We start from the raw sequence: 24668 nt of genomic DNA, 5'->3' as shown, positions 1-24668 counted from the left end.
TCTGGGCCGCTTTTCCTTTGTCCATCACAGCCAGGGTTAATCTAATAAAATCAATCATTTTTCCACGGTTATTATATCCTCTCCAGAATCTACCTTTATTTTTACTGAATAAAGATTTAAAGCTCTTCAACGCTCAGATTTCTAAGTTTATCTGGAATAATAAAAGGCCGCGAATTGCACTTGCAAAATTAATGCAAAATCGTGGGTCAGCGGGATTGGCACTTCCTAACCTTAAATTGTATAATCTGGCTGCGATGGTTAAAACAGCAATAGACTGGCTTGCCGGCACCAATTTGGTTTCATCAGAAGAGCTAGAAAATTATTTGATCGCCCCATTCGCGTTAAAAGCTATATTACATTCTCCAATTCAGAAGCTTCCTCAGAATATTTGCAGTCTTATCACTTTTAGAAATATAGTTTCAGCCTGGCAAAAGTTTTGTGCAATTATTGATATAGATTTTTCATTTTCTGAATGGCTCCCGATTGCAAATAATCCAAATTTTTTGCCAGGTCTCTATCAAAAAGTTTTCAAAGACTGGGCTGATAAAGGTCTACTCTATGTAAAACAGTTATTTGATGAGAATGATCAATTATTAATGGCAGATGTTATTTTTAACAAATTTGATCTGCCTAGATTTAATCTTTTTGCATATTTCCAAATCCGCCACTTTATCTCGTCACACAGCTGGTCTTGTTCGTCTTTTGTCGACTGGTCGGATATTAAGCTCGCTGTACAAAAATTCGTTGCAGGAAACTCTTCGATTTCCCTGATGTATGATATCATGTTGAATAAGCAGAGTCTCCTATTTAGGGATAATATTTGTAAGGCCTGGCTTCCTGTTATTCCCTCGGTAAATCATGAAAAAATTACTCAGAGTTTTAATTCTCTACGTAAGTGTAAAGTTCCGACATCATGGAACGAATCCCACATGAAATTGATTAATAAGTTTTATCTCACGCCGTGGAAAGTTTCTAAATTTTATCCGACTTCGGCTAGTTTATGTCCTCGTTGTGCACATGAGAGGGCAGATTTGATTCACATGTTTTGGACATGTCCTATGGCAAGACAATTATGGTTAAAGGTTATTTTCTGGTTCAATAAGCTTTATAAAACAACAATTGGATTAGCTGCGGAAGATGTTATCTTTCTACTTCCGCCACAAGAGGCTGTTAATGATATTACTATAAATAGTTTAAATACTATTATTTTGACTATTAGATATTGTTTACTTAAAAACTGGAAAGCTAGCCGTCTACCGGGATTAGCTATGGTCTTTAAAATGTTACAAGATCAAATTGTTTTTGAATCATACCATCTTTATGAAGCTTCGGAGAAACGAATCAAGAAGTTCCTCTGGAAATGGACGCCAGTTATCTTATCTTATCCACTTCCTTTGCAAAAGCGGATCCTCTCTTCTTTCCTATCTTCAGTAAGTTTTGCGGAACTAACTTTACTTAATATTTTTCCACACACTTGGATTACTATACGGTAGGCGTTCCCTGGTCAGCTGCGTGCTGGGGGGGGCGAGGGTGGCGTCCGGGGTGGGGAGGGAGAGAGAAATATTGATTTTTATAAGTATTTTCCTTTTTTTTTTTTTTTTTTTTTTGAAGGCAAGGAATTTGGACAGGAATGTAAGGAAAATCCATCTAAGGAAGGCATCAACTGTCTATTTTTTTAGTTATTTTAGACAGAAGCATTAATCATATTCCTTGTAGGCAGGTAGCTGTTTAGAACCATTCAATCTGTGTGAAGATTGGAATTAGTGTTGATGATTTCCACAATGTTAATGTATTATTTGTTTAGATGTGTACAGATTTGCTAGATATATAGAGACGTGGAGCTGTGTCTCCAGACAAGATGTACGAAATGCTGTTTTTTTTTTTGTTTTTTTTTTTCTTTCTTTTTTTTTTTTTTTCTTCTCTTTTTTTCTTTTTTTCTCCTTTTTGTATGATTTATTTCCTATGTACCAAATAATGAATAAAAAATGATTTAAAAAAAAAAAAAAAAAAAAAAAAAAGAACCGCCAGAAGAGAGCCCAGCACCTTTGTAAAGATTCTCGGGGCCGTAGCCAACCCGAAGGGAAGAGCTACAAACTGGTAATGCCTGTCTAGGAAGGCAAATCTTAGGAACCGATGATGATCTTTGTGAATCGGTATGTGAAGGTAGGCATCCTTTAAATCCACCGTGGTCATGTACTGACCCTCTTGGATCATGGGTAGGATAGTCCGAATAGTTTCCATTTTGAATGATGGAACTCTTAGGAATTTGTTTAAAATCTTTAGGTCCAAAATTGGCCTGAAGGTACCCTCTTTCTTGGGAACCACGAACAGATTTGAATAAAATCCCTGTCCTTGTTCCGTCCGCGGAACTGGGTGGATCCCTCCCATTACTAGGAGGTCTTGTACGCAACATAGGAATGCCTCTTTCTTTATTTGGTTTTCTGATAACCTTGAAAGATGAAATCTCCCTAGAGGAGGAGAAGCCTTGAAGTCCAGAAGATATCCCTGAGATATGATCTCCAACGCCCAGGGATCCTGGACATCTCTTGCCCACGCCTGGGCAAAGAGAGAAAGTCTGCCCCCCACTAGATCCGTTTCCGGATAGGGGGCCATCCCTTCATGCTGTCTTAGGGGCAGTAGCAGGTTTTCTGGCCTGCTTGCCCTTGTTCCAGGACTGGTTAGTTTTCCAGGCCTGTCTGTAACGAGCAACGGTTCCTTCCTGTTTTGGGGCGGAGGAAGTTGACGTTGCTCCTGCCTTGAAGTTTCGAAAGGCACGAAAATTAGACTGTTTGGCCTTTGATTTGGCCTTGTCCTGAGGAAGGGTATGACCCTTACCTCCCGTAATGTCAGCGATAATTTCTTTCAAGCCGGGCCCGAATAAGGTTTGCCCCTTGAAAGGAATATTAAGTAATTTAGATTTAGAAGTCACATCAGCTGACCAGGATTTAAGCCATAACGCTCAGCGCGCTTGAATGGCAAAACCGGAATTCTTAGCCGTTAGTTTAGTTAGATGTACAATGGCATCAGAAACAAATGCATTAGCTAGCTTAAGTGCTTTAAGCTTGTCCATAATTTCATCCAATGGAGCTGAGTGAATGGCCTCTTCTAGAGACTCAAACCAAAATGCCGCAGCAGCAGTGACAGGCGCAATGCATGCAAGGGGCTGTAAGATAAAACCTTGTTGAACAAACATTTTCTTAAGGTAACCCTCCAATTTTTTATCCATTGGATCCGAAAAAGCACAACTATCTTCCACCGGGATAGTGGTACGCTTAGCTAAAGTAGAAACTGCTCCCTCCACCTTAGGGACCGTCTGCCATAAGTCCCGTGTAGTGGCGTCTATTGGAAACATTTTTCTAAATATAGGAGGTGGGGAAAAGGGCACACCAGGTCTATCCCACTCCTTGCTAATAATTTCTGTAAGCCTTTTAGGTATAGGAAAAACGTCGGTACACACCGGTACTGCATAGTATCTATCCAGCCTACATAATTTCTCTGGAATCGCAACTGTGTTACAGTCATTCAGAGCCGCTAAAACCTCCCCTAGCAATACACGGAGGTTCTCAAGCTTAAATTTAAAATTAGAGATCTCTGAATCCGGTTTCCCTGGATCAGATCCGTCACCTACAGAATGAAGCTCTCCGTCCTCATGTTCTGCAAACTGTGACGCAGTATCGGACATGGCTCTTGTAGCACCAGCGCGCTCTATTCTTACTCCAGAGCAATCGCGCTTGCCTCTTAATTCTGGCAATTTAGATAATACTTCTGTCAGGGTATTATTCATAATATTAGCCATGTCTTGTAAGGTGATTTGTATGGCCGTCCCTGATGCACTTGGCGCCACAATATCACGCGCCTCCTGAGCGGGAGGCGAAGGTACTGACACGTGAGGAGAGTTAGTTGGCATAACTTCCCCCTCGTTGTCTGGTGATAATCCCTTTATAGATAAAGACTGACCTTTATTATTTAAAGTGAAATCAATACATTTAGTATACATGTTTCTGTGGGGCTCCACAGTGGCCTTTAAACATAGTGAACAAACAGATTCATCTGTGTCAGACATGTTTAAACAGACTAGCAATAAGACTAGCAGACTTGGAAAACACTGTAAATAATTTTACAAGTAATAAAGAAAAACGCTACTGTGCCTTTAAGAAGCACAGAAAACTGTCACAGTTGAAATAACAATGAACCAAATCAGTTATAGCAAACAAATTTTCACAGTAAATGTATTAAGTTGGCAGAGCATTGCACCCACTTGCAAATGGATGATTAACCCCTTAAAACCCAAACGGTTTTTATAAGCAAAAAAACGTTTTTTAATACAGTCAAAAAAACACTGTCACAGGTCTGCTGTGACTGATTACCTCCCTCAAAATGACTTTTGAAGTCCCTTATTGATAAGCCTGATACCAGTCTTCCTACTGCATTTAAGGCTTATAACATCACTTCAGTATTAATAGCATTTTCTCAGTCAAATTCCATTCCTTAGAAAATTACTTTACTGTATATATTTAAACCAGCCTGCTAACAGTCGCTCTCACTGTATTAAAGGCTTTTACTTACATTACATCGGTATCAGCAGTATTTTCTTAGTCAATTCCATTCCTTAGAAAAATAATTTACTGCACATACCTTGTTTGCAGGGTTCCCCGCACGCTATTCCCTTTCTGAAAGTTACCTCACTCCTCAGAATATGCGAGAACAGCCAGTGGATATTAGTTACTGCCGCTAAGATCATAGAAAACGCAGGCAGATTCTTCTTCCAAATACTGCCTGAGAATAAACAACACACTCCGGTGTTATTTTAAAATAACAAACTTTTGATTGAAGAAATAAACTAAGTATAAAAACACCACAGAACTCTCACAACGTCCTATCTATTAAGTTGCAAGAGAATGACTGAATATGACATGTGAGGGGAGGAGCTATGTAGCAGCTCTGCTTGGGTGATCCTCTTGCAATTTCCTGTTGGGAAGAGAATATATTCCATAAGTAATGGATGACCCGTGGACTGAATACACTTAACAAGAGAAATATATTTATATAGATATATATATATATACATACACATATTAACACATAAATAGATATACAGTATGTATATAATCATATAAAATGTAGTTATATAGATATATATATATACATACACATATTAACACATAAATAGATATACAGTATGTATATAATCATATAAAATATAGTTATATAGATATATATATACATACACATATTAACACATAAATATATATACAGTATGTATATAATCATATAAAATATAGTTATATAGATATATATATATATATATATATATATATATATATTCATACACATATTAACACATAAATATGTATACAGTATGTATATAATCATATAAAATATAGTTATATAGATATATATATATACATACACATATTAACACATAAATAGATATACAGTATGTATATAATCATATAAAATATAGTTATATAGATATATATATATACATACACATATTAACACATAAATATATATACAGTATGTATATAATCATATAAAATATAGTTATATATATATATATATATATATATATATACATACACATATTAACACATAAATATATATACAGTATGTATATAATCATATAAAATATATTTAATATTACTGCCATCACTGCACTACTTACCCGCTGCGCTGAAGTTCTGATGCTGTCTCTGATGGCCTCAGAATGAGGTTCCTATAGGAGCCTATGGAAGCGCGCTCTCATGAGCTCAATGCTTCCCAGCAATGCGAATGCAAGCTCATGTTCGCATTGCTGTGAACTTGTAATACCAGTGCAGATTAGTGTGCACTGGTATTACTAAGTGGAGCGCTAATATCAGTTTCAAGAAAGCGATATTTAGCGTTAAACTTGTAATCTGGCCCATAAGTGACTATACTTTTTATATTTATAATACAAATATATTTTAATATCTTATTACTTGTTGCATAATTTGTACATCTTAAAAAAAGAACGCAAATATATAAATATAGGTTTAGTAGATAGTGCTACAAGTCAGCAGTAGCACTAAAAAATACATCAGTACTGGCAACAACAAAAAATGAATTTAACATAATTTTTGGGTGAAACAGTCAATAAAATGATAATTAAATTGCTGATATAGATTTTGAAGTCTAAATCTGAACTTTTGAAACCTTTCATGCCTATAGAAGGTTTTAGCTGCATTAATAAAATAACAATTTTTTGCTGTGCCATCATTTGTTTGTTTTTTTATTCTTTAAGGGCCAGATTATGAAAGGTGCTCTAACAGTTACAAGCAAGCAAAAAGGGGTTTATCGCAGCGATTTACACTCAAATAATTACTGCGTCCTTAGAGCTCTGGTTAACTGTTTTGCAAAACAAAAAGTGGCACAAAAAACATCAAAGATACATTACAAACTACAGTTACACTCACAATAACACTATCTAACAATTTTTTTTTTTTTTAATGTACAAATTGACTATGACTACAAAAAAAGTTAATACTAGTTACACAAAAAAAAACAAGCAAACAACTTTTTTTCTTCTATACAAAAAGCTAAAAAAATAAAAATAAAAATAAATGTTCTGTTTGCTATATAAACATTGTAATGACCCCTTTGGCTATATGAAATCAAATAATTGCAATGTTGAGGCTTATTAAAGGCCCAGGAAGGATACCTAAACTGAAATGATCTTCTTCTTATAATCCAACGTGGATGAAAGAAAACAACTGTTTTAATTGGCTAAATTACGAGTCTTGCGTTAGCCTTAAAAAGCAGCGTTCAAAGGTCCCAACGCTGCTTTTTAACGCCCGCTGGTATTACAAGTCTGGCAGGTACAGGTGTACCGCTCACTTTTCTTCCGCGACTCGAGCTTACCGCAAATCCCCTTACGAAAATTGCGTATCCTATCTTTTTAATGGGACTTGCCTAATGCCGGTATTACGAGTCTTGGAAGAAGGGAGCGGTAGACCCTCTCCTGTCAAGACTCCTACCACATTTAAAAGTCAGTAGTTAAGAGTTTTATGGGCTAACGCCGGAACATAAAGCTCTTAACTAAAGTGCTAAAAAGTACACTAACAACCATAAACTACCTATTAACACCTAAACCGAGCCCCCCCACATCGGAAACACTTTAATAAAGTTTTTAACCCCTAATCTGCTGACCGGACATCGCCGTCACTTTAATAAATATATTAACCCCTAAACCGCCGCACTCCCGCCTCACAAACACTAGTTAAATTTTATTAACCTCTAATCTGCACGTCCCTAACATCGCCAACACCTACCTACATTTATTAACCCCTAATCTGCCGACCCCAATGTCGCTGCAACTATATTAAATTTATTAACCCCTAAACCTAAGTCTAACCCTAACCCTAACACCCCCCTAACTTAAATATAATTTAAATAAAACGAAATAAAATTACTACAATAAAATAAATTAATCCTATTTAAAAGTAAATACTTACCTATAACATAAACCCTAAGCTAGCTACAATATAACTAATAGTTACATTTGTATCTAGCTTAGGGTTTATATTTATTTTACAGGCAACTTTGTATTTATTTTAACTAGGTACAACTAGGTACAATAGTTATTAAATAGTTATTAACTATTTAATAACTACCTAATTAAAATAAGTACAAATTTACAAATTTACCTGTAAAATAAATCCTAACCTAAGTTACAATTACACCTAACACTACACTATCATTAAATTAATTACATAAACTAACTACAATTAACTACAATGAAATTAAATAAAGTACAAAAAAAAAACACTCAATTACAGAAAATAAAAAAATAATTACTATTTATTTAAACTAATTACACCTACTCTAATCCCCCTAAAAAATTAAAAAAGCCCCACAAAATTCCCTACCCTACACTAAAATACAAATAGCTCTTAAAAGGGCTTTTTGCGGGGCATTGCCCCAAAGTAATCAGCTCTTTTACCTGAAAAAAAAAAATACAATACCCCCCACATTAAAACCCACCACCCACACACCCAACCCTACTCTAAAACCCACCCAATCCTCCCTTAATAAAACCTAACACTACCCCCTTGAAGATCACCCTACCTTGAGCCGTCTTCACCCAGCCGGGCATAAGTGTTCCTCCAGAGGGGCAGAATCTTCATCCGATCCGGGCAGAAGAGGACCTCCAAACGGGCAGAAGGCTTCATCCAGGCGGCATCTTCTATCTTCATCCATCCTGATAGGATTCTATCAGCCAATTGGAATTAAGGTAGGAAAAATCCTATTGGCTGATTGGATCAGCCAATAGGATTGAAGTTCAATCCTATTGGCTGATCCAATCAGCCAATAGGATTGAGCTCGCATTCTATTGGCTGTTCCAATCAGCCAATAGAATGCAAGCTCAATTCTATTGGCTGATTGCATCAGCCAATAGGATTTTCCCTACCTTAATTCCGATTGGCTGATAGAATCCTATCAGCCAATCGGAATTCAAGGGACGCCATCTTGGATGATGTCATTTAAAGGAACCTTCATTCGTCGGGAGATGTCAGAAGAAGAGGATGCTCCGCGTCGGCTGGCTTCAAGATGGACCCGCTCCACTTCGGATGGATGAAGATAGAAGATGCCACCTGGATGAAGCCTTCTGCCCCTCTGGAGGACCACTTGTGTCTGGCTGGGTGAAGACGGCTCAAGGTAGGGTGATCTTCAAGGGGGTAGTGTTAGGTTTTATTAAGGGGGGATTGGGTGGGTTTTAGAGTAGGGTTGGGTGTGTGGGTGGTGGGTTTTAATGTGGGGGGTATTGTATTTTTTTTTTCAGGTAAAAGAGCTGATTACTTTGGGGCAATGCCCCGCAAAAAGCCCTTTTAAGGGCTATTTGTAATTTAGTGTAGGGTAGGGAATTTTATTATTTTGGGGGGGGGGGCTTTTTTATTTTGTTAGGGGGATTTGAGTAGGTGTAATTAGTTTCAATAAATTGTAATATTTTTTTTATTTTCTGTAATTAAGTTTTTTTTGGTACTTTAGTTTATTTAATTTACTTGTATTTAATTGCAGTTAGTTTAGGTAATTTATTTAATGATAGGTGTAATTGTAACTTAGGTTAGGATTTATTTTACAGGTAAATTTGTACTTATTTTAACTAGGTAGTTATTAAATAGTTAATAACTATTTAATAACTATTGTACCTAGTTAAAATAAACACAAAGTTGCCTGTAAAATAAAAATAAACCCTAAGATAGATACAAATGTAACTATTAGTTATATTGTAGCTAGTTTAGGATTTTATTTTATAGGTAAGTATTTAGTTTTAAATAGGATTAATTTATTTAATTGTAGTAATTTTATTTTGTTTTATTTAAATTATATTTAAGTTAGAGGGGGTGTTAGACTTAGGTTTAGACTTAGGTTTAGGGGTTAATAAATTTAATATAGTAGTGGCGATGATGGGGCGGCAGATTAAGGGTTAATAAATGTAGGTAGGTTGCGGCGACATTGGGGGGGGCAGATTAGGGGTAAATAAATAAAATGTAGGTGTCAGCGATGTTGGGGGCAGCAGATTAGGGGTTTATAGGGATAATGCAGGTGTCAGCGATGTCGGGGGCGGCGGATTAGGGGTTAATAAGTGTAAGATTAGAGGTGTTTAGACTCAGGGTTCATGTTAGGGTGTTAGGTGTAGACATAAATTGTATTTCCCCATAGGAATCAATAGGGCTGCGTTAGAAGCTGAACGCTGCTTTTTTGCAGGTGTTAGGTTTTTTCAGCTGAATCTGACCAATTGTTTCCTATAGGGAAATTGTGCACAAGCAAGTTTTTCCAGCTCACCGCTACCGTAAACAACGCTGGTATTGAGGCGAGCTAAATTTTGCTCTATGCTCACCTTTTTTGCGGCTAACGCCGTGTTTAAAAAAACTGTAATACCAGCATTGTCTTGAGGGAGCGTTGAAAAAAAAATGCTCGTTAGCAATTCACCCCTGTTAAAGCAAAACTCGTAATCTTGTTGATTGTGTTTACACATTACACAGACACACGTGCATACAGAGACACATGCACATACACAGACACATACACATGTAAATGCACTAACACACGTACATACACAGACACATATACATACACAAACACACGTACATACACAGACACATACACATGTACATACACACGTACATACACAGACACATACACATGTACATACACAAACACATGTACATACACAGACACATATACATGTACATACACAAATACATGTATACACAAACACACACATTGTTTTGTAAGCGCATGTGTCTGTATGTGCATGTGTCTGTCTCTCTGTATTTGCATTTGTCTGTGTATGCCCATGTGTCTGTCTCTCTGTATGTGCGTGTGTCTGTGTATGCGCATGTGTCTGTGTATGTACATATGCCTGTGTAGGCACGTCACATGTGTCTGTGTATGTATATATGTGTCTGTGTATGTACGGGTGTCTGTGTATACGCATGTGTCTGTGTATGTACATGTGTCTGTGTATGTGCATGTGTCTGTGTATGCGCATGTGTCTGTGTATGTGCATGTGTCTGTGTATGCGCATGTGTCTGTGTATGTACATATGTCTGTGTAGGCACGTCACATGTGTCTGTGTATGTATATATGTGTCTGTGTATGTACGTGTGTCTGTGCATGCGCATGTGTCTGTGTATGTACATGTGTCTGTGTATGTGCATGTGTCTGTGTATGTGCATGTGTCTGTGTATGTGTCTGTGTATGCACATGTGTCTATGTATGCACATGTGTCTGTGTATGCGCATGTGTCTGTGTATGCGCATGTGTCTGTGTATGTGCATGTGTGTGTCTGTGTATGTACATGTGTCTGTTTATGCGCATGTGTCTGTGTATGTACATTTGTCTGTGTATGTGCATATGTCTGTTTATGTGCATATGTCTGTGTATGTGCATGTGTCTGTATATGTGCATGTGTATGTGTATGTACATGTGTCTGTGTATGTGTATGTATCTGTGTATGTATATGTGTCTCTGTGTGTGCATGTGTCTGTGTATGTACATGTGTTTCTGTATGTACATGTGTCTGTGTATGCGCATGTGTCTGTGTATGTACATGTGTCTGTGTATGGGCATGTGTCTGTGTATGGGCATGTGTCTGTGTATGGGCATGTGTCTGTGTATGCACATGTGTCTGTGTATGCGCATATGTCTGTGTATGTACATGTGTATGTACATGTGTCTGTGCATGCGCACACACCTGTGTATTTGCATGTGTCTGTGTATGTACATGTGTCTGTGTATGTACATGTGTCTGTGTATGCGCATATGTCTGTGTATGTACATGTGTCTGTGTATGTACATGTGTCTGTGCATGCGCACACGCCTGCGTATTTGCATGTGTCTGTGTTTGTACATGTGTCTGTGTATATACATGTGTCTGTGTATGTACATGTGTCTGTGTATGTACATGTGTCTGTGTATGTTCATGGGTCTGTGCATGTGCATGGGTCTGTGCATGTACATGTGTCTGTGTATGCGCATGTGTCTGTGTATGTACATGTGTCTGTGTAGGCATGTCACGTGTGTCTGTGCATGTGTCTGTGTATGTAAGTGTGTATGTACATGTGTCTGTGCATGTGTCTGTGTATGTACATGTGTCTGTGTATGTGCATGTGTCTGTGTATGTACATGTGTCTATGTATGCACATGTGTCTGTGTATGTACATGTGTCTGTGTATGCGCATGTGTCTGTGTATGCGCATGTGTCTGTGTATGTGTCTGTGTATGTACATGTGTCTGCGCATGTGTCTATGCTTGTGTATGTGCATGTGTCTGTGTATGTACATTTGTCTGTGTATGCGCATGTGTCTGTGTGTGTGCATGTGTCTGTGTATGTACATGTGTTTCTGTATGTACATGTGTCTGTGTATACGCATGTGTCTGTGTATGTACATGTGTCTGTGTATGTAAGTGTGTCTGTGTATGTAAGTGTGTCTGTGTATGTACATGTGTCTATGTATGTAAGTGTGGCTGTGTATGTACATGTGTCTGTGTATGTAAGTGTGTCTGTGTATGTGCATGTGTTTGAATATATACATGTGACTGTGTATGTACATGTGTCTGTGTATGCGCACACACCTGTGTATTTGCATGTGTCTGTCTATGTACATGTGTCTGTGTATGTACATGTGTATGTGCATGTGTATGTACGTGTGTTTGTGTATGTACATGTGTTTGTGTATGTACATGTGTCTGTGCATGCGCACACACCTGTGTATTTGCATGTGGATGTGTATGTACATGTGTCTGTGTATGTACATGTGTATGTGCATGTGTATATATGTGTGTTTGTGTATGTACATGTGTTTGTGTATGTACATGTGTCTGTGTATGTGCATGTGTCTGTGTATGTACGTGTGTCTGTGTATGTACATTTGTCTGTGTATGTACATGTGTCTGTGTATGTGAATGTGTCTGTATGTGCATGGGTCTGTGTATGTAAATGTGTCTATGTATGCACATGTGTCTGTGTATGTACATGTGTCTTTGTAGGCATGTCACGTGTGTCTGTGCATGTGTCTGTGTATGTAAGTGTGTATGTGTATGTACATGTGTCTGTGTATGTACATGTGTCTCTGCATGTGTATGTGCATGTGTCTGTGTATGTACATGTGTCTGTGTATGTGCATGTGTCTGTGTATGTACATGTGTCTGTGTATGTGCATGTGTCTGTGTATGAGCATGTTTCTGTGCATGTGTCTGTGTATGTACATGTGTCTGTGTATGTGCATGTATCTGTGTATGCACATTTGTCTGTGTATGCGCATGTGTCTGTATATGTACGCGTGTTTGTGTATACATGTATTTGTGTATGTACATGTGTCTGTATATGTGCATGTGTCTGTGTATGTACATGTGTCTCTGTAGGTACGTGTGTCTGTGTATGTGCATGTGTCTGTGTATGTACATGTGTCTGAGTATGTAAGTGTTTCTGTGTATGTAAGTGTGTCTGTGAATGTGCATGTGTCTGTGTATGTAAGTGTTTCTGTGTATGTGTGTCTGTGAATGTGCATGTGTCTGTGTATGTAAGTGTGTCTGTGTATGTAAGTGTGTCTGTGTATGCGCATGTGTCTGTGTATGTACATGTGTCTGTGCTTGTGTCTGTGTCTGTGCATGTGCATGTGTCTGTGTATGTACATGTGTCTGCGTATGTAAGTGTGTCTGCGTATGTAAGTGTGTCTGTGTATGTGCATCTGTATGTGCATCTGTCTGTGTATGTACATGTGTCTGTGCATGTGTCTGTGCATGTGCATGTGTCTGTGTATGTACATGTGTCTGCGTATGTAAGTGTGTCTGCGTATGTAAGTGTGTCTGTGTATGTGCATCTGTATGCGCATCTGTCTGTGTATGTACATGTGTCTGTGCATGTGTCTATGTATGCAGACATTTGTTGTGTGTGTGTGTTTATGTGAATGCATGTGTGTTTGTGTGAGTGTGAATATGTGTATGTAGGTATTTGTTGTGTGAGTGTTTACATGTGTATGCAGGTATTTGTTGTGTGTGTGTGTATATGTGTATGCAGGCATTAGTTGTGTGTGTGTATATATATGAGTGCATTTGTGTTTTTATAAGTGTGTATGTGTGTATGCAGGCATTTGTTGTGTGTGTGTATATATGTGAGTGCATTTGTGTTTTTATAAGTGTGTATGTGTGTATGCAGGCATTTGTTGTGTGTGTGTATATATGTGAGTGCATTTGTGTTTTTATAAGTGTGTATGTGTGTATGCAGGCATTTGTTGTGTGAGTGTTTACATGTGTATGCAGGTATTTGTTGTGTGTGTGTGTATATGTGTATGCAGGCATTAGTTGTGTGTGTGTATATATATGAGTGCATTTGTGTTTTTATAAGTGTGTATGTGTGTATGCAGGCATTTGTTGTGTGAGGATATATGTGAGTGCATGTGTGTTTTTATAAGTGTGTATGTGTGTATGCAGGCATTTGTTGTGTGAGGATATATGTGAGTGCATGTGTGTTTTTATAAGTGTGTATGTGTGTATGCAGGCATTTGTTGTGTGAGGATATATGTGAGTGCATGTGTGTTTTTATAAGTGTGTATGTGTGTATGCAGGCATTTGTTGTGTGAGGATATATGTGAGTGCATGTGTGTTTTTATAAGTGTGTATGTGTGTATGCAGGCATTTGTTGTGTGAGGATATATGTGAGTGCATTTGTGTTTTTATAAGTGTGTATGTGTGTATGCAGGCATTTGTTGTGTGAGTGTTTACATGTGTATGCAGGTATTTGTTGTGTGTGTGTGTATATGTGTATGCAGGCATTAGTTGTGTGTGTGTATATATATGAGTGCATTTGTGTTTTTATAAGTGTGTATGTGTGTATGCAGGCATTTGTTGTGTGAGGATATATGTGAGTGCATGTGTGTTTTTATAAGTGTGTATGTGTGTATGCAGGCATTTGTTGTGTGAGGATATATGTGAGTGCATGTGTGTTTTTATAAGTGTGTATGTGTGTATGCAGGCATTTGTTGTGTGAGGATATATGTGAGTGCATGTGTGTTTTTATAAGTGTGTATGTGTGTATGCAGGCATTTGTTGTGTGAGGATATATGTGAGTGCACGTGTGTTTTTATAAGTGTGTATGTGTGTATGCAGGCATTTGTTGTGTGAGGATATATGTGAGTGCATGTGTGTTTGTGTGAATGTGTATATGTGTATTCAGGCATTTGGTGTGTGTGTGTGTTTGTATATGTGAGTGCATGTGTATTTGTGTGTGTGTGTGTATGTGAGTGCATGTGTGTTTGTGTGAATGTGTATATGTGTAACTGACAGTTACTCCTGAGGACAACAGTGATACTAGCAGTGCAGCCTTTGCGAGAGGAACGCTTGCTGAACAGCTTTAATAGTTCAGATCGTACCTGTGGCACTTCTCAAGTGCTTTGGATCTTGTAAGTGTGCACCATTCTTGTGCGTGAGTGTCTCATCCTCATTGTGTACTATTGTGGCGCCTTCTTCTTTTCTTTTCCACTATCTACAGATCTCTGCGTGTTTGTCTAACAGCATTGGAAGAAGCCCAGCAGCCGCATATCCACATTGATTGGAGACTCTAACAGAGACTTTCTTCTCTTTTTTACGGATTGCTACAAGACTTTCTGTTTATGCCCATTGGGATCAAGTTTATGGTTTGATTCTTACCACCCTATTTGCTATATCAATATTTTTATTGCACCTAATTATATAATTATATATTTTTTATCTTACGTTTTTGCAACACATTTTATCTATGTGTTTAACATTTTGGGTATATTGTTAGAGAGAGTATCCCGGTATACTCATTTCTCATATGTTCGTGATTATTTTGCACTTTGTAGCAAATGCGATTCACATTTTAGATAGTATTTGGTACCTTGGATTGTTTTGGCGCCTTTAACACACCTGATACACTTTTATGCATGTGTGTGTGTGTTTATTTGACTGCATGTGTGTTTGTGTGTGTGACTGTGTGTGTATGTAAGTGCATGTGTATGTGTGTGTGTGTTTATTTGACTGCATGTGTGTTTGTGTGTGTGACTGTGTGTGTATGTAAGTGCATGTGTATGTGTGTGTGTGTTTATTTGACTGCATGTGTGTTTGTGTGTGTCTGTGTGTGTATGTAAGTGCATGTGTATGTGTGTGTGTGTTTATTTGACTGCATGTGTGTTTGTGTGTGACTGTGTGTGTATGTAAGTGCATGTGTATGTGTGTGTGTGTTTATTTGACTGCATGTGTGTGACTGTGTGTGTCTGTGTGTGTATGTAAGTGCATGTGTATGTGTGTGTGTGTTTATTTGACTGCATGTGTGTTTGTGTGTGTCTATCAAGAACACAAAGGACATTTTCCTAATGAAAGAGGTGATAGATGGAGGAACATGCCATCTAAACACAAGCAAAGCTATCTAAGTGTAGGAGGAAACACACATTCCCATTCTGTGCACATCCCCATTCCTCGTAAAGCTGCTTGCTATAAACAAATAACCAAACAAACAGAATGAAGTACTCAAAAGTCAAGTGTAAACAGTACACTCTTATAGCCAGATAGAAATCTAATTTACACCTAAGAAGCCTAACTAATGCCAGCCCTGTATCAATGCCAAGCTAAGTGTCATGAATAATATTCTAGCCCTAAGCTACTGGTTTGTATCCAGAACTTAATACAACTTTATAACTGTTTTTCACTCACTGGAACATTTACAAACCACAACAGAGTCTGCCAAATCTCTAGAAATTTCAGGAATTTGAGATTAGATAGATAGATAGATAGATAGATAGATAGGCAGATGATAGATAAATAGTAGATAGATAAATATATAGGTAAATAGTTAGATAGGTAGGTAGATAGATAAACATACAGGTAAATAGGTAGATAGATAGATAGATAGATAGATAGATAGATAGATAGATAGATGATAGATAGATATATATATATATATATATATATGATAGATAAATAGATAGATGATAGATAGGTAGATAGATAGGTAGATGATATATAAATTATAGAGATAGATAGATAGATATAGATAAGTAGATATAGATAGACAGACAGATAATAGATAGACAGATAGATAGATAGATAGATAGATAGATAGATAGGGATATATGTAACAATAAGTATACATATGTATACATATACAAACTATTAATAGATATATAATATATAGATAATATATAGATAGATAGATAGATAGATAGATAGACAGACAGCTTATAGATATATAGATAGATAGATAAATAGATAGATAGATAGATAGATAGATAGGTAAATAGATAAATAGATAGATGATATATAGATGATAGATAGATAAATAAATAGATGATAGATAGATAAATAGATAGATAGATGATAAATAGATTAATAGATGGATAGATAGATAGATAGATAGATAGATAGATGGATAGATAGATACATACATAGATAATTGATATAGATAGATGATACATAGATGATAGATGGATAGATAGATAGATAATAGATAGAAGGATAGATTCATGCATACATAGATAATAAATAGATAGATAATAGAAATATCAGGGTGAAAAAAATGTGCCAGAAGAACAACAAAAATTAAGGCCGCCCCATGAAAAAAACACTGGGGGGGGAGCTGTGGACTCTCCTCATCAGAAGAAATTATCTGGTAAGCATAATTTAAGTTTTTCTTATCAAATGGGGAGAGTCCACAGCTGCATTCATTACTTTTGGGAAATCAATACCCAAGCTTATAGAGGACATTGAATGCAAATGGGCGGGAACAAAAATGCGGCCCATTCTGATGGCACCACAGCCTGACGCAACCCGGACTCCCGATAAAAAACTACTTCAAAAGAGGCAGGAGAACAAAAATATGGAAAGAGGACAAGGTAACTGCCCATCAATTAGAACCATAACAATCCCAGTTAGAGATCACTCTAAAGGCAGGACTCCACTGAGCACAAACGCCTCTAAGAAGATTCAAGGACAAAACAGAGAAAGATGCCTCTAGCACAACTCGAAAAAAGCGGCTACCAGGCTGCAAGAGGACAAGGTCCTGTATAAAATACTCTACCGACGGAGGAGAGCAATACATGGATCCGAAAGAAAACAAAGGAAAGCCTTAACCTGACCAGAGTCCCAGAAGGCACAAAAGGACAAAAGGTAGAAAAAGACTATCTTACCAAAGACAGCTAAATAGCACAGAGAAACTGAACACCGTTAGGTCATAAAAACCCCAGGAGCAGAAAAGAACAGAATAGTAACATCCGTTAATGCCACAAACAAAAGCCACAGGCTTCCATCGGTAGGCAGTCCGACTAAACGTCAAAACATGGTAATTAGCCAACTGAATAGTTAGCAAACGTGCACCAGGACATCCCTGGAAAGGACAAGAGAATAAACTCAGAAAACAGGGCGGACCAACTCCTCCCCTACTAGAAGACGGGGTAAGGAAGGACAACCCCTGACCAATAAGGAAGAACCAACTACAAGGCCTCCCAATTTAAGTAAGGGTCCTGCAGGAGACAAGATACATGGTTGATGCCCAAACAGAGCAGTCAGAATACCTGACCCCTACTCCGATCCAACAATCCTAACACTGAAGCGACTGGCAATGTCCTAAGGACCAGAGAGATTAAAAAATCCCAGCATCGATAAAGCCCAGAGATCACTAATGAATCTCCAACCACTAGTTCTCAAGGAAAAGAAACCATAAGAAGGCACCCACACCCAGAGACTAACTCAGGATCCAGGATACCTATCCTCGTGACCCCTCAGAAACCCGAAGGGAAGGTACACTGCAACAAGAGAAACCACGACCCACTGAACTCCTAGAGACAGATGAAAAAAAAACTACTTCAGGAGGAGCCAACTGGGTAGGCGCAGTAGACCGGATCCATTAAAATAGAAGGAAAACTAAGAAATCTAGGAATATTCTAGAAAATAAATTTCAAGGAAAAAACTTCCATCTCTCCAGAAGAGAGAAAGGAACCACCCCAGTAGGATAAGGAGAGTTCCCCAGGCCTGGGAAACCAAACCTGCTACTGGATGCCGGACATATCCAAGACTTAAAATCTGGGAACAGACTAACCAAATGCCAAGTCAAAGACAAGAACTAGGTTAAAAATCCTGACACCAAAAACCAGGAGCCGGATCAAAGGCCAAAACATTTGTGGAACAACCACAAGATACTTCTTCTAGAATGAAAATTGCACCAGTATTGATGCAATCACTGCCAAACCCCATGGGGTCTTGATCTCTGATCTCTCAAGATGTATCCCAGTGACAGGTCACTCAGCCCCAAAGGGCTTCTAGGAATAATACCCTCAAAGTCTTAAGACAAAAGAAGGAGCTAAAAGAGAACAGAATTCCAACCTTGGAACTTAATCCCTGATTAAGAAATATGACAGTCTCTAAAGATCCAAACTGGATCATCCCCGGAAAAACAATAGCACAAGGAATTAACAAATGAATAGTCATCCCAAATATAAGGATCAAAAGGAGGATACTGCAAGAAAATAAATGTAGGAGATCGTACAATAGGATAATTCTATCCACAAAGGAGTACCAATAGAGGGGAACAATTCCCCCTCACCAGGTACTGGAGATCTCCAAGCAGCCATCTGATCCCCCCCAGAAGAGAGGACTCCAGCTTCTGTCCAAAGGACCTCAGGAACTACAAATACACTGCCACAGCAAGATTCGTAAACCCAGCTAGCCATGCAAACTATGCAGGGACAAAACATTTAGGATAGAGTACGAGCCAACGTCGCACGGCCCTTCAAAATGAAACAACCTAGGACCAGCCTGATATCTAGGAAAAAAGGACCTCCTATAACTTGTAAATACAAGAAAAACAAGAAGTAAGTAAACTTAGTACCCAAATAGGACCAGCCTGTTGACAAGGATACAACATGTCTGATATAAACCTCAAAAGAACAGAGTGAACTAGTATCCAACCAGGACTAACCTGCAGACAAGGGTAAAATGAACTGTTCAAGAGCTTAACTGAAAGTTGCAACCCCTAGCAGGGCTAGACTAAACAAACAGACACATGACAGACAAATAGGCTCTAAGGCTTAAACATTGTCTTAACATTTTTTTTTTTTTTTTGTGACTTCCGCTGGAAGCAACAACCATTGCGACCATAAAATTGCTAGTATCCAAATCCCAGAGAAGATAAGAATTTCCAAAAGGAAGATTATAACAGTCTAGAGCTCTGGAAATAAAAGAAACATATCCTAATCAGATCAAAATAAAATAGGCAGCACCCGCAGGCGGAACGCCAAAGAAATAGAAACACAAACAGGGTCAGCCTGTCAGAGACCTGATTCCTCAAGAGCTCAGAACTGGGATTAGATACACAAACAAAAGACAATCAAGAGTAGGATTCACATCCCTCCCCTCGTCTAGCAATGTTCGCCATCAGAATCAGAAGACTGAGGATTCGGAGGGAAATGAAGAATAAAATCCTCCCAAACCTCCAGTACTCGAAAGGCAAAACTCATCTCCAGCAGGGCATCTGAAGGCTCAGATCCAGCCGGCTGTCCCCCTGAAACCTCAGAGGGAACCGCTCCCCCAGAGAAAGAACACATCAGAAAAAAAGACACAGATAAGCTTTTGGCTGGTGGCCCTCAAGAAGCTGTAAATGCGTCAGCGCCACTAATATGGCCATGCGCAAATGAGTAGCAACCCCTGGAGAAACCTCCTTCTGGAGAAGGGGTAACAAAATTCATGACAACTGCTTGCATAGGAACAGAAAATTCCAGGGGACGTGCCTCACGGGACACAGAATCCTCAGAGGCGGACGGCTCAGCAGTCTCCAATCTCTCTCCAGAGGGAGAAAAGAGCACTCTATTACGGCATATGGAGCATGATTGGACTGGATTACACAGGCCTCCATACAATATAAGCAAGAGACAGAATCTGAGTCAGAATCCTCCATAACTTGACCAGACAAATTTGGACATAAAAAACTGGCACCTCACCCCCCCCTCCCCCATGGATGTGGCCCTCACCACCTCCTATGACCCAGACAAGCAGAAAAACAGGTCCTCTCCACCGTCACTCGGTCACGATTTAGAAATGGAGAATAAAAATGTGACCACACCCGGTCATGAGGTGCGACATGTAGGCCAAAGAAAAGCACGCTAGTCCACAAGACCTGCATAGCTCGACATGTTAGCCAAATAAAGTACACCAGTCCACAAGAACTGCGTAGCTCTAAAAAATTGTACTTTCCGTAATAGCCATGAGCCCCAACATTTCTACACATAAGCAGAAAGAATCACATAACAAACATGATTAAAGACCCCCACTGCTCAATAACCCCCCTCAGGAGATATTAACCCTTGATTCCATAAAGATAAAGGAGTCCCACTGAGACCCTGACTTTCATCATTTACATTACATCCACAATGAAAGTAAAATGAAACAATCTTACCGAAATCTATGCCGTGGAACAGTAAAACGGTCCTTCAAGTTTGACAGATAGTAGCGTCGCTTCTGACATGGACTTGAGTGAAGATAGCAGGCAGCAAAACTTGTCAAATCTGATTGCTTATGGAGCTGTTAATAGGAGTCGGGATGGTTTCGCAGAAAGACTCTCCCTGCATCTCTGGACTCTAACGTTAATCCATGCTCTCACTGAGAGGCTGACAGGACTACTTAAAAAACTCTGACCCATTTCGAAGAGTACTACCCTCCATAAGAGACAACTCCGTAAACTTCTGACACTTCTCTGCCAACCTCCTGTGATGAAAGGCAAAGAATGACTGGGGGGTGAGGGAAGTGGGGGAGGTATTTAAGCCTTTGACTGGGGTGTTTTTGCCTCCTCCTGGTGGCCAGGTTCTGTATTTCCCAAAAGTAATGAATGCAGCTGTGGACTCTGCCCGTTTTAAAAGAAAAAAGATAGATAGATAGATAGATAGATAGATAGATAGATAGATAGATAGATAGATAGATAATAGATAGAAGGATAGATTCATGCATACATAGATAATAGATAGATAGATAGATAGATAGATGATTGATAGATATAGATAGATAATAGATAGAAGGATAGATTCATGCATACATAGATAATAGATAGATGATAGATAGATAGATAGATAGATAGATAGCGATAGATAGATAGATAGATAGATAGATAGATAGATAGATAGATAGATAGATAGAAGGATAAATTCATGCATACATAGATAATAGACAGAGAGATAGATAGATAGATAGATAGATTATATATAGATAGAGAGATAGATAATAGAGAGATAGATCGATAGATAGATAGATGATAGATAGATAGATAGATAATAGATAGATATAGAGAGAGATTTATAGATAAATAGATAGATGATATATAGATAGATAGATAGATAGATAGATAGATAGATAGATAGAGATAGATAGATAGATTTGTAACAATAAGTATACATATTTTGTCTAACAGACTATTACAAACATGCTCTTTAATTTCTCACATAAAATGATGTTTCAGTGTCACAGCATAAACAAACCGTATCTTACCATAAGTGGCGGACGGGCAACGACGTGTGCTTCATGGCTACGAGAGCCCCACCCCAGTCTAGGAACCAAATGTTGTATTCTTCTTCAAATATCTGCCAGAAAGATGAGAGGATCAGTACTCCAATATATACTAAACATCTCATTACAAAACGACCATAACGAGTAAGTAATCGTCCTTCTATGTTCCATTAACTCAGCACAGCGTTCTACAAATTGCTGACATGACATATCTGTCAAATGAAGGGTCGCTGTATGTTATTGTGTTTCTAGCATTTTATACACAGCACATAATGACATCTTATTGATTGCATAAGCGTATTAGGTGCACACAGTCTAGCTGGGTTTACTGAAAATTATCTGTAGCTTAATTATGCAGCAGAATCTATTCCTATTTTCTATTTGCAATAGATTGCAGTCTCTCCATTTACTTTCAATTGGAATTAAGTCTTTTTCCATTGAAAATTCCCCTCCCTCATTTCATTAGGTTTAAACAAAGTTTCATTGTTTTGCTTTGTGCTCTTGATATCCTTTGTTGAACAGCAAACCTAGGTAAGCTGATAGGAGCTTAGGATCTTGCACGTGTCTATAGCAGCAGTGTTTGCAAGTTGTATAACATTGCTATAAACATTGTTGCAAACTCTGAAGTGATACGGCACACTCCTGAGCTCACCTAGGATTAGTTTTTAACAAAGAATACCAAGAGAACTAAGCAAAACTGATAACAGAAGTAAATTGGAAAGTTGTTTAAAATTCCATGCTCTATCTAATCCATTTAGCTTGTATTTTGTCTTTACTATCCCTTTAAGTAAATATGATATACACACATGCTAAGCTGTTGAGGTTATTTAGCTGCAGGTTTTCATTTTCTGTTTAACCCCATGCCTGCCAGGTGAAGTGAGAGGGGGAACAATGTTGGGTGACTAATCAAACTACCTCACTCTTCTTGCTTCTCTGAGGAAAACTAGTTCCTCTAAAGTCTAAAAACCACTCACTCAAGCATTGGTCTTTTCCTGCATGGGTTAATTGTGAGCTAACTCTCTGGGTGCGAGAACAAATACTGAAATGAGCTACAGTCTACTAGACACGTGCACAGGCAAAAAGTTTGTTTCAGTTACACATTGTTTCATGAAAAAAGAAACCATTTAATGATGTCTGATATTCATTTAGGGAAATAATTTGGTACTTGCATGTTAATGAAACCCACACACCTGTTTCCTACGGATAATTTCTTCAAAGCAGCAGAGGAGCTACTGGACAACAGCTAATGCAAGTTCTATAAGCCGGCAGCAGCAAAAAATATCTTTTATTATTTATTTTTTAAGCAGGGTCAGGATTGGCCAGGATGAAAAGTGAAGCTTATGGGCTAATTAGCTGACACATGGATTAATCAACTGACAAGGACATTGCTAGATTGTTAGCAAATAGTGTAGATTTTTAAAGGTTTTTCCAAGGTAAGAATTAACAGTTAGCTGCACAAACACATCTGCTACGTATGTTTATTACATGGATTCAATTATTTTGTTTTCACTAAAAACACTGTTCACTGTTCTAACATTTTTGAATAAATGTAATTTTTTTTTTTACATTTGCTGAAAAACAAACACACGTCTACATTCTACTGCTGGAATATACATGAAGCTTTCTATAATAAACGTCTATGGGGATTGTGCTGCAAAACTCGTAATCTATCTGAAACTCTTGTTTCTAGATACATCATAGTTTCTATATTACCAGACTAGTCATATTCAATACCTAATCCATGACATGAGATCTCATTATCATAATATTTTACTCATAATCCCATATAACTAACCCATGTTCCTAGATATGATATATATACTGTGTGTGTATATATATATATACCAGTCATCGTCTTTATAAAACCTGTCTATCATATTGTCATTATAGCATCAGGTATCTTCTGTATTGCATACAACCCATGACCAAGGATACATCACATTTCCCTTTTTTCTCCTCAGCCATCATTAAAGTTACTAATTTGTAGGAGAAAAAGACAATGCAGTTTCAATATCAATAAAGAAAACTTTAATTTTCAACAGTCACAGATAAATGGACAAGTAAGAATCTCCAGTGTGGCACAATGTATACACTTAACACAGTTGTATTTATCAGATATTCTGTATATTTACATAGTGCAGTTGCTCAGTGAAATAATGTAAGAGTGAGTGTCAGGCAGCAAATACATAAGTGTCTTTGTTCTCAGTTTACTTTTTTAAATATACTTTATACTTTTGGCAGCAGTTTTGCAAGAATATTTTTAATAATATTATTCATGTGCAAGAGGACTAAATGGCAGCAAAGCTTACTGCTATATAGAGTTCACGACAAGTGCACACCTAGGTAGGCTTTTCAACAACAAATACAGCAACAGAACAAAGAAAATTTGATATTTAAAGTAAATTGTAAATGTTTTAAAAATGGTATCCTCCGTCTGTATCACAAAGAAAGATATGATCCATAAAAAAAATTCCTCTCACTGAGCTCTTCGAGTAGCAAAAAATGTCAGCTGTTCTAAAATATAAATTCCTAATTATTTAAAGATATTAAAGGAATCTTTGAGATTTTGTGCATGTAAAGATCTCTTATGAGTCCCCATGTGCAGTGCTATACAGATCATGATGACACTGACATGCGTCAGA

General features: G+C 37.9%; 1 protein-coding gene across 1 annotated transcript in view; it reads right to left on the bottom strand.

Moving 5' to 3' along the window:
• The window catches only part of SORCS3 (sortilin related VPS10 domain containing receptor 3), a 1163020-nt gene that overhangs the window by 249264 nt on the left and 889088 nt on the right, over positions 1-24668 (bottom strand). Inside the window, exon 13 of the mRNA XM_053693001.1 lies at positions 22009-22100. Within this exon, the coding sequence (XP_053548976.1) occupies positions 22009-22100 (92 nt within the window). The remainder of the gene's footprint in view (positions 1-22008; positions 22101-24668) is intronic.

This window comes from Bombina bombina, chromosome 9 (assembly GCF_027579735.1).
Source record: "Bombina bombina isolate aBomBom1 chromosome 9, aBomBom1.pri, whole genome shotgun sequence".
NCBI classification, from domain to species: Eukaryota; Metazoa; Chordata; class Amphibia; order Anura; family Bombinatoridae; genus Bombina; species Bombina bombina.
The sequence above is the reverse complement of the archived record's forward strand: the minus strand, read 5'-3'. Positions and strand labels throughout refer to the sequence as shown.